Source organism: Simochromis diagramma, unplaced genomic scaffold, assembly GCF_900408965.1.
Source record: "Simochromis diagramma unplaced genomic scaffold, fSimDia1.1 OVJJ01000271.1, whole genome shotgun sequence".
Lineage (NCBI taxonomy): Eukaryota > Metazoa > Chordata > Actinopteri > Cichliformes > Cichlidae > Simochromis > Simochromis diagramma.
The window spans coordinates 1,906,126-1,917,670 of record NW_024386909.1 but is presented as its reverse complement, the minus strand read 5'-3'; the positions used below and the strand labels follow the sequence as shown (position 1 = coordinate 1,917,670).

At 40.3% G+C, this 11,545-nt stretch overlaps 1 protein-coding gene and 1 long non-coding RNA gene across 2 annotated transcripts; both read right to left on the bottom strand.

Annotated features, from left to right (window-relative positions):
• Positions 1 to 399: 399 nt before the first annotated feature.
• Positions 400 to 1,907, bottom strand: LOC120736249 (homeobox protein NANOG-like). The gene is made up of 3 exons (XM_040036242.1): positions 1,472 to 1,907; positions 623 to 981; positions 400 to 532 (listed from the first exon to the last, which is right to left on the bottom strand). Exons 1-3 carry the CDS (start codon positions 1,500 to 1,502, stop codon positions 428 to 430), a joined length of 495 nt encoding a protein of 164 aa, XP_039892176.1. The 5' UTR covers positions 1,503 to 1,907; the 3' UTR covers positions 400 to 427.
• Positions 1,908 to 6,152: 4,245 nt separating this feature from the next.
• On the bottom strand, positions 6,153 to 9,569 carry LOC120736250. Its single transcript, XR_005696440.1, has 2 exons — positions 6,781 to 9,569; positions 6,153 to 6,544 (listed from the first exon to the last, which is right to left on the bottom strand). It is a non-coding gene; the product is annotated as an uncharacterized LOC120736250 (long non-coding RNA).
• Between the last annotated feature and the right edge of the window lie 1,976 nt (positions 9,570 to 11,545).

Here is an 11,545-nt window from a genome sequence, read left to right as displayed (position 1 = left end):
TCCTGGTGCTCGGTGTACTGCTGCCTGAATGGGGGCTGTCCCTCTCCCTGAAACTGAAACACAGACAGGTGGACTGTCAGTAAAATAAGAATACTTCAAGAATACTTCAATCAATTCCCCGGATAATGACAGAATCAGAAACAGTGCTTTTTAATAATAGGAGATACTCTAATAGGAGATGTCTCTCTCCCTGAAACTGAAGGGGACAAGGGGACTGTCAGTAAAACGAGAATAGTTGTTTTAAATTATTGGCATTACACTTTTTTAAATACAGTCAATTCCCCAGATAATGACAGAATCATCATCATCATCGTTTATTTGTATAGCACTTTAAGAACACACCAGGCAGACCAAAGTGCTGAACAACACAGATCAAAACAACAACCAAATTAAAAATACCATAAAATCAAATCATAAACAATTCTGTTCAATAATAGGAGATACTTACATGAAGTGGGACGCCCTGATTCACATGCTGAGGATGTGACCTCCTCCTAAACTTACTCCGTCTGTTTTGAAACCAAGTTTTTACCTAAAGATGGAAGAAAACAGAAAACATTTAATCAGTACAATGGACCCAAAATTCAATTTCTTATGTTCTATTGAATTGAAAAACACTCACCTGTTTGTAGGTCAGTCCTGTCATCTCTGCCAACTGTTTCATCTCCCTTGGCTCATAGTAACGTTTCAAATTAAAGTGATGGACAAGAATATTCAACTGCCTCTCCGTGAACACCACCCGGGCCTTTCCTTTAGGTTTCTCTGGAGCAGTGCTGGGAGGGTGCAGAGTGGCAGTGATGTTGCCATCCTGGCTTCTTGGGACAGCAAAATCTTGTTTCTGCTCTGAGACTGAACTGGAAACAGCCTCAGAGGTATCAGCGGTTTTTTTGCTCATCTCCATTTTTAGAGCAGTCTCTGCCCATGTAGCGAGTTCTTCCAAGGAAAGACTCCCTTCAGGGCCGCTGCCTGAACTCCACGAGTCTGTGAGGGTAAAGAGACAAGAGGACAACTAATCACAAGTCTATATGGTCCACATGGGTCAGTTGCTGATATGTTTTGGCACGACTGACTTTCTAACAGAAAAAATTAACAAAGGTTAAATTGATGAGTCTTAAATCCCAAAAGGTCTCAGACTGAAGAAGTCACAAAACATTTCTCCCATTGAAAACATTACATCCAGGTGAACTGAATCAACCTTCAGGGATTTACTTACCTGATGACTGAGCATCAACACAATGAATCTTAAACACAAAAGGTTCCCACAAAGTAGAAAAAAATAAGTCGGATATTTGTAGATTCTTTAAAACCAAAAAGGATTTAAAGTGGACTCTGTTCAGCTGTGGAGGGAGAAATGGTGACTTCTGCCATCAGGATTTACAACACAGAGTAAAAGAGTATTTTTACAAGTTGACTTAGAGGTTAACCAACTCTGTTCATATTAGCTCACCAGTCAACAATGTTGAGTACATACCTGGAAAAAAGTGCATCCCATAATCTTCCATCTTTGAAATCCCAGTGATTAAAACAGGAAAACTGGAGAAAGTATCTCTGATGAAAGAACTCCAAACCAAGCAGGAAGGTGACTTAAAAGCAATTCTCCTGGGCTTTTAAGGAGGTTTGTGGGTGTGGGCAGGAATGTGGGGGGGTTGAGCTTCTTCTTCGCTTTACAACCAGTCAGGTTGTTTCTACCAACTGGCATCATTTACATTTCTTTAAAATGCTGATTCTCAGGTCTGAAAAAAAAAGTACAGTTAGAAAGCAGCCGTACAAATGAGCTTTACCAAATCTTTCCACCTCATACTTTATAAAATATGAAACACTTAATGCCTAAAATTAGCAGCTAAAATTAGCAGCTAATTACTGAAATGAACTCACTGCATGTTTGCATCAATTAACGCAGTATTAGATCACCCAAAGAACTTTCCACTCACATAGAACATTTTTGCAAAAAACATCTTCACTTTAATTTGACCTGCAGCCGTTCAGTTACACCTCTGTGTAAACCCCCACATCAGCTTTTTGAGGCAAAAATGGTTTTTGTACTCATGCAAACCATTCACAAATGTGGCACAGAATATCACAATGACCGCTGACCACTCATTTTGTCTTTATTAACTTTAATAAATGAGTCTGAAAGTGGCAAGTGAAATTAAGTCAATTTATCAAGGTCTGCATAGTTAATCATGTGTTTAAAACGAAACAAGGTGGTCTATATAATGTGAAGAATTTATTTAATAAAACAAACAAATAAATCTAATGAGTTTAGATTGTTCTGCTTTCATGTCAACTAGATCTGTGTTAGATGATTTTGATTTAACTTCCTGCTCTGGTTGTTTCAGACAAGAAACCAGTTTGATCTTTTGCACCAATGATTAATTTACTTTCTATTATCAGGAGATTTGTGCAAATAGTTTATAATTTCAAATGTATCAGAGCAAATACAGCTGCTCTTTAAATATATTTTAAACAAAATCTGTATTATTAGTATTGAAACCTGATATTTATTAAATGTTTTAAAATAAGCCAAATTGTACCAATATTACATACAAATAATGACTTACCCCTCTAATTTAGATCTTTGTAATCATGTGGAGAACATTACTGAGTTTATAAGATAGCAAAAGGTAGTTTCCCCCTTCTTTGAAAAGCTAAATGTGCGAAAAGTGAAATTAAAACACCCACATAAGCCAAGGTCAACAAAAGCAAGGCTAACGATCCACATCAACGCATCTGGCCTCCTCTGGCTCATTCAGACTTAGAGACGAATTCGAGACGCACCCAGTTCACCCAGTGACCACTAAACATACGCTAATGTGTCTTTTAGAGTTCCTGTATCACACCCTGCTACCTCTGATTAATTATCAAGTCAATGCAGACAGATGGCACCAGGGCCATGAGAGATAAGTGAGGGTAAAGGTGTTTGTGTTAACATGTCTTGATTTGAAGTAACTGCAAAGACACAGAAGTCATATTGTTTGCAGATGATACAAAGTTATTGTGGAAGTAACTTGGAACAACTTCTGAATGAACTAGAAAATCAATTTAGGACTTAGTTTTTCTATAATGATTTAACACTGAATCTGAGCAAAACAAATCTCATACTATTTGGGAGTCAAGCAAATTATATCATTGATAAACTGATGATAAATAACATAGAATTAGGATAATAAACCAAACCCACTTTTTAGCCTTTTAATTAAATACTCTTAAATTTAAAGGCTTGATTGACCTCAGAACTCTACACATAATTTATAAAGCAACAAACAAATCTTTGACCCACAACATTTAGGACTTGATTAGGATAAAGACCAAATCATGATGACCTGAGAGAAATCTTTATGTTCAGCAAAGCTTCAGATGAGGATTTCTTCCACCTTGGTCTTGCCAAACCACATGCTGGTGGTTTTCACAAAGATTTAAAAGACTTCCATGTCATCTGCAGTTTTCAACATGGAAGCTACACACATGTTTTATCCTGTTTTACAGGTTTATTTCTTGTAGATTTTATTTTCTTGCCATTTAAATATAAAACATAGGCTGTTTTGACAAGACTCAGTGAATCTCAGTTAAAGTAAAAAAAAGAAAGAAAGAATTAACATGTAATGTACGTCTGTTTTTGCTTTTTTCCTCAGAGTTGGTGCAGTAGATCAAGGCTCATGCAGGAGACTGATAAAGTCAACTTTATATATGTTGGAAATGTTTCAGTCAGTGCCATTCATTTTCTTCCAACAAATGACGACATTTCTAGGATTAAATACTGGCTGCATATTTTGTTTTGCTTTCATTGAGTGTCTAACATCATAATCTACAATATTTGATAGGATGTTAAAAAGTGCATGCATGTTACACTTTACAAGTCGTAAAATCTTGTGTTTAGCTTCTGACCCAGAATGTCACAGCAGAAATGCAGACTCATCAGACCAGGAAACATTTCTCCAATCTCTTATTGTCTAATATTTGTGAGTCTGTTTCCTCAGTTTGCTGTTCTTAGCTGACAGCTGTTGTAGCCAGTGTGGTCTTCTGCTGCTTCTAGCCCATGTGCTTCAAATTCTGACATGTTGTGCTCTCAGTGATGGTCTTCTGTATAGTTTGCTTTTAATGAGTGGTTATGTTTAGTCACTCCTGCTTTCCTATCAGCATGAACTGGTCTGGTCTTGTTGCTCTGACCTCTGACATCAAGAAGCTTGTTTCATCCAGAGAAGTGCTGCTCACTGGATGTATCGCTGAGTTTTACATTCTTTTGTGCAGTTTGCATTAAGTTTATTTAATTTCTTCTCTTTGATTCACCACTCACTCTTTCAAGTTGTTTTCTATCTCGGTGAATCACTGAGATTTAAAGAAGGTTCCACACAAGCCCTGATCAAGTCCTAAATGTTGTGGGTCAAAGATTTGTTTGTTGCTTTATAAATTATGTGTAGAGTTCTGAGGTCAATCAAGCCTTTAAATTTAAGAGTATTTAATTAAAAGGCTGAAAAGTGGGTTTGGTGGTTCTGTTGAAGTGGTTTTATTTATGATTCTAAGTCTGTTATTTATCATCAGTTTATTAATGACAAAATTTGTACATCTCCCAAATAGTATGAGTTTTGTTTTGCTCATATCCAGTGTTAGTTCATTATAGAACTTTGTATCATCTGCAAACAATATGACTTCTGTGTCTTTGCAGTTACTTCAAATTAAGACATGTTAACACAAACACCTTTACCCTCACTTATCTCTCATGGCCCTGGTGCCATCTGTCTGCATTGACTTGATAATTAATCAGAGGTAGCAGGGTGTGATACAGGAACTCTAAAATACACATTAGCGTATGTTTAGTGGTCACTGGGTGAACTGGGTGCGTCTCTAATTCTGAATGAGCCAGAGGAGGCCAGATGCATGTGTCTGTGGGTTTATGACGAGCGTTGATGTGGATCGTTAGCCTTGCTATTGTTTATATTGACTTATGTGGGTGTTTTAGTGTCAGAGACTTTTACAATGTAGAGGTGCTTTTCAAAGAAGGTGAAAGCTACCATTTGCTATCTTATAAACTCCAAATGACCTCCACATGATCAAAAACATCTAAATTAGAGGTTTAATTCATTATTTGTATGTAATATTGGTATAATTTGGCTTATTTTAAAACATTTTAAACATCAGGTTTCAATACTCACTGAAATAATGCAGAACATATGCAAAAATATATTCAAAGAGCAGCTGTATTTGCTCTGAAACATTTGAAATTATAAACTATGTGCACAAATCTTCTGATAATAGAAAGTAAATTAATCATCGGTGCAAAGATCAAACTGGCTGCTTGTCTGAAACAACCAGAGCAGGAAGTTAAATCAAAATCATCTAACACAGATCTAGTTGACATCAAAGCAGAACAAGCTAAACTTTACTCAACTCACCTGTGAGAAATATCCACAAAATCATGATTTACAACAGCTGCAGCTCACAGTCAGCAACTCATTAGTTTTGGTTTTCTTTACAAAATGAGAATTTTTCACATCATATAGTCCATCATGTATTTCAAACACATGAGTAAAGATGTGTTTATTTAATTGATTTAAGTGCATTAAGTGTATTAAGTGTTTCATATTTTATAAAGTGTGAGCTGAAAGGATTTGGTAAAGCTCGTTTGCATGGCTGCTTTCTAACTGTACTTTCTTTTTTCAGACCTGAGAAACAGCATTTTAAAGAAATGTAAATGATGCCAGTTGGTAGAAACAGGCTGACTGCCTGTAAAGAGACTCACAAAAGAAGAAGCTCAACCCCCCACATTCCTGCCCACACCCACAAGCCTCCTTAAAAGCCCAGGACAATTGCTCTTAAGTCTTAAGTCCGTCAGTCTTAAGTTCCTATCCTGCTTGGTTTGGAGCTCTTTCAGCAGAGATACTTATTCCAGCTTTCCTGCTTTAATCACTGGGATTTTAAAGATGGAAGATTATGGGATGCACTTTTCTCCAGGTATGTACTCAGCATTGTTGTCTGGTGAGCTAATATGAACAGAGTTGGTTAACCTCTAAGACAACTTGCAAAAATGTTCTTTCACTCTGTGTTGTAAGTCCTGATGGCAGAAGTCATCATTTCTCCCTCCACAGCTGAACAGAGAGTCCACTTTAAATCCTTTTTGGTTTTAAAGAATCTACAAATATCCAACCACTTTTTCCCCCCAAGTTTGTGTGAAACTGTTGTGTTTAAGACTCATCAATATTCCCTTTTTTACTTTTTCTGTTACAAAGTCAGTCGTGCCAAAACATATCAGCAACTGACCCATGTGGACCATATAGACTTGTGATTACTTCTCTTGTGTCTTTACCCTCACAGACTCATGGAGTTATGACAGCAGGGTTGAAGGGAGTCTTCCCTTGGAAGAACTCGCTATATGGGCTGAGAGTGCTCTACAAATGGAGAAGACCAACAAACCTACTGATACCTCTGAGGCTGTTTCCATCTCAGTCTCAGAGCAGAAACAAGATTTTGATATCCTGATTGTTGCTCTGATATGTATTGTTAATCAGCACCTCAGCCTGACTGGTGGGCCTGTTTGTGCTTAACCCAACTTGCAATGTTGGTTAAAGTTAGCACCTAGTTTTCTTTAGATCTGTTTTCTCAGGATTAATAAATGGATATGGTTAAAAATTTTCCCCTGTGGCTCTGCTTTGTCTGTCCTGACTTAGCCGGGCATTTCACTATTCCACCCAGCATATACATTTCTGGTGTGGGCTTTCCCACCAGACACTGCTTCCACGGCTGATGCCGTTTGTTAGCACCTCATAAGGAGAAGCATGTCCTCACCTCACCGAAAGTGCTCTATGACCACTGGATTTAGATCAGAGCAGAGAGTTGGGGTGAGGGAGTGTTACGTCCCCCCCAAAGGGGTCTAGGCATGCGAGTGAGGGGACCAGTAACAAATTAGTCCAGAACAGTCCAGAACTCCTCAACATAGTGTCCCAAGTGACAGCCAGATGTTTTTTGAGCCATCACATATGGAGAAGCCAGCGGATAGCTAGAAGGCCTTACTGAAACACTTTTCAGGCGCTTCTTTGCTAGGTCATGGCGACAGGCAAGCTGGTTAGCCAGAGGTGCAGGTTGGAATGGTTGTATCACACCCAATCTGTCACACTGTAGGTCATCTGGACCTGAAAGACTGTCAACAGGTGGCGGATCACAATTAGTCGATTTCTGACAGGGACCAAATGACACCACCAAGCAATTATGCTCCAATTGTCGTGTCCGACTGGCAACTTTGTCCGTTTGTGAACCATGATTGACTCCTTTCAGAGCAGAGCCTTTTTGCTTTGAGTGGGCATTCAAACAGTTAGCAACCAGGTGGCCAGGTTTGTGGCAGAAGAAACAGAGCTGTGTTTTGGCTCTTGAAACCACACCTGTATCAGCTTTGCTAGCTCGTACACTCCTAGCCCTTTAGACTGACTTTTTCTGTTTGTAGGTCTTACAATTTGCTACTAAATAGCCAGACTTGAAACAGAAAAAACACTTTGGTTTTGCCTTGGGACGGGACACAGGTACCTCGCTCCTTGGGTACTGCACAGCTGGCACATTGCTAACCTTCACTCAGGCATCGCGTCGGTCGTGCTCAATAACACTAGTTTTATGGGTGAGGGCAAACTCATCAGCCAGTGTTGCAGCCTGCTGTAATGAGGAAACCTGTTCACTGAGGTATACTGCAATCTGCTTAGAGATACGGTTCTTAAATTCCTCCACCAACATTAATTCACGCATCAACGCCAGGTCAGTAGCTTTGTTGGACACACACCACCGATCAAAAAGCACACTTTTCTTCCTTGCAAAATCTCGGTAGGATTGATCCTGTCCCCTTTTTAATCCCCGGAAACGCTGGCTAAGCTTCTGGGACTAGCTCATAAGATAGCAGGATTGCACTTTTCAGCTTGTCATAATTCAGACTGTCCTGAGCTGACAATGAGGAACAAACTTCCTGAGCCTTACCTACCAGCTTACATCATAGCAAAATAGCCCAAGAATCCCGTGGCCAGTGCAAGGCTGCAGCTATATGCTCAAAGGACTCAAAATAACTGTCAACCTTGATGTCGTGAAACACTGGAACCAGACAAATGTTTTTCCCCACATCAAATTGTGTGTCCGCCTGCCGAATGGAGGCAGTCGGAGGAAGGGAAGCCTGCTGGAGTTCCAACTGTTGCAACTTAACAGCTGTCTCCACCTTTTTCAATTCAACCTCCTTGGCTCTGGCAAGCTCTGCGTCTAAAAGCTTAAGCTCCAACTCCTTTAGCTGGAACTGCCTCTCATGATCCTCCTTTTCCAACTGAAGACGAGCCAGGCGGACATGTAGCATAGCATCGTGCTTTGAACCTACGGATGACTATGGAGAGTGGTTCAAAGTGAGGCAGCGTCATTGGCTTGTCCTCAGGCAGCCACTGAGCAACAGGTGTAGACACTGATGGAGTTACAGCTTGAGCTGGCACCTGCGGAACAGGCTGAGACGCTACACCATGCTCAAGTGGACTGGCAGACACTGGCAGGGCCACTATCCCTTTCTCCACCAAGCCAGACACAAGAGCAGCTTTCAGCTCAGCCTTACGTAGAGCCGTGGAGACAGAAATGCCATAAAATGATGAGACCTCATGCAAATCCATCTTCCTACAGGCGTCCAGCTGGACAAGCGAAGGGTTTTCCTTAAACACGGCAATTTCAAAGGTAGCCATTAAAACTGAAACTAAAACTACCTGAGGCTAACAGTAACAACAAAGAAGCACCACCTCCAATACACAAATGAGAAACAGGTGGGAAATGTTTGGCCACAGGTTAACCAATAAATAAAAATACCACCGACCCTCTCCCCAGACCTACCTACTAAAATCTTAGCCTAGTTAGCTTCTGGAGTGTACCAGGCTCGAGGCAACTTTAAAGGCTAAGCATCAAGTGCACAAAGCACAGACAAGCCTGCCCCCGACAGGGAACTAATCCCCACCCGGGATTACTCCGAAAATAAAAAAGGCAAAATAAAAAATGAGTGCCTGAAGGAAGAGCTTACGCTCAGCTAGACACTCCCCTTTGCTAACTGGAGAGAGAGCACAGCAGATACCATACAACTAAACAGGCCACCAGCAAACAACTCACTAATACTCAATTGCTGTTCCTTCCATTCATATTCCAGACGAGCCCCCACATTGTTACGTCCCCCCCGAAGGGGTCTAGGCATACGAGTGAGGGGACCAGTAACAAATGAGTCCAGAACAGAATGAAAGGAAAACAGACAGGTGTTTTTAGTAAATAAAATAATCTTTATTATAGATAATCTTAACATAAAGAGCCGGCAAGGCCTTTTTACCAATAACACTTGGAAAAAGGTTGCAACAACACAGAACACAACAACCAAACAAAAACTCCACACCACGAGGAGGCACTTCCAGGGGCCCACAAGCTCACCGTGTCACTAGCAGCAGCTAGCTTTACTGCCACCAAGGCCCACAAGCCCACACTACTCACGTAAAGCAGGCATACTACTTACACACTATAGGCAGGACCTTCACACAACTAGCACACAAAGCGGAGACACCAGAGAAAACTCCCTTGCTCAGAGCTCATCCCCAGCTTAAGTAGCCTCAGAGGTGATTGCTGACTGGATTCAGGTGGCAAACAAGGCTAACCAAGAGCAGCTGTGTCCTGGGGAGAGAGGAGAGTGAGAGAAACAGAGGGGGTAGGAGTGGCGAGAGAGGAGGAGGTGGAGAAAAAACACCACGCCCACACAAGGGCAGTTTCAGGAGGCCCAGCTAGGGCTGTAACAGGGAGGTTTACAAGGAAGTGAATTGGAACAGGTACATCCTTTTGCAGTTTATGAATACATCACTGATTATCATGCCTATGTCTTCCACTCACACTGAGCTGACATCAGCATGGTTGGTTATGTTGCAAAATATTATAGTTTAAACAGAATCTCTGCAGCCTCTGCAACAAACTACCTGCTCCAGCAGAAATACTTAAACCAGTTTTGCCTTTTAGTCTTAGAATTCTGGCAGCAGCCTTAAAGGGAGTTGTCCCCTGGTAGACCTTACTACATGGGCTGAGAATGCTCTTGATAAGGTGATTTACCATGACCCATCGAAAATGAAAGAGGTGGTAAAGATGGCAGTACTATCCAAACAGTGTTTTTATTTTTATGTTTCTAGAATACAAGTGAGAGCCAGCCCCCACTCGAAGAAATTCTACAACCAGCGCATGATAGAGGCAAACTTGAGGAGGAAAAAGGGTGGACTAATTAGAGGAATTGTGTAGTAATAACAATAATGTATACTTTATTGATCCCCGTAGGCCAGTTACTCACCAAGTGAATTATGGGGCAACCACTTTACCTACTGAGCTATCCCTGCCCCAGATGACACAATCACACATGCACGCCTGTTTTGAAGTCAGACATGCATGAATCACCAATGATTTTTTTTCCAAAAAAATGAGGACTTGAATGAAATACTGCTTCATGTGTCTATGTGAAAATCAATAATATTTTTTAATAAAGTGTTAAAAAGTTCATTAATCTTTCTGATTTTCTCCAGACGCCAGAAACACTCCATGTACATGGACAACAGTGACACCTACTGGTCCAACATTATATAACAAGTGTGTGTGGTCAAAGTCGCAGCAATGTCCTCACTGCACACACACACACAAAATCAAAGCTACACTTGAACAATTAGCATTCTCATTCTCACATTTAACAAGCAAAATAAAATAAAAAGATATTTGATGTACAGTGTGTTCTTCTTGCAGGTTTATACAAATTTTATGTTTTTTATTTTTTTAAAAGAGTAGGACTGCCAGCCAGGACAGAAAGAATGAAAACCAGAGAGGAGGTTCATGGATGTAGTGAAGGAGGACATGCAGAGGTTTTGTGTGACAGATGATTAACCATTGAATTCAAAAGACTCCAGAAACACTTCATGTACATACTCAACAGTCCAGCCTAGTGGTCAAACATTAAACAAGAAGTGTGTGTAGTTGAAGTCACAGCAACAACAGATCATCTTCGTCCTCATGGCATGAAAACTCAGTGGGCAGATAAAATGAGGAAAAGAACAGGAAAAAAAGTCAATGCTTCACTTAGTTCACTTGAGCTGTTTCTCATCAGGATGGAACTGAAGTGCAATTCCTGAACGTAGACCCAATATGTGATTAAAACTGACATCATATTTAAGCTTTAAATTTGCAGTTTATCAAGCGTCACTGAGCACTTCAAATCTACCTTTAAATCTGTAACATAACAGCTGGACCTCCGCTTGCAACACACTGTGTGACAAACGACACAAAAGCATTGTCAGCTCAGACATCAGCAAAAGCACAACCTTTGAATTTCAAATTATCTGACTAAGGTTTGATTCATGTTACAGCAGCTCATGAGTAAATGAACATGGTGCATTAAAACGACTTTTAGAAGTACATTTTTCCAAATACATTTACTTTAATTTACTTGCGTAGGGTTAGGGGTTGCCACCTCAGCGCACAGTCAAGTTTCGATACCATCTGTGATCATTAGTGCCATGTGTGATGTGGCCTGACAAACCAGTTTTAG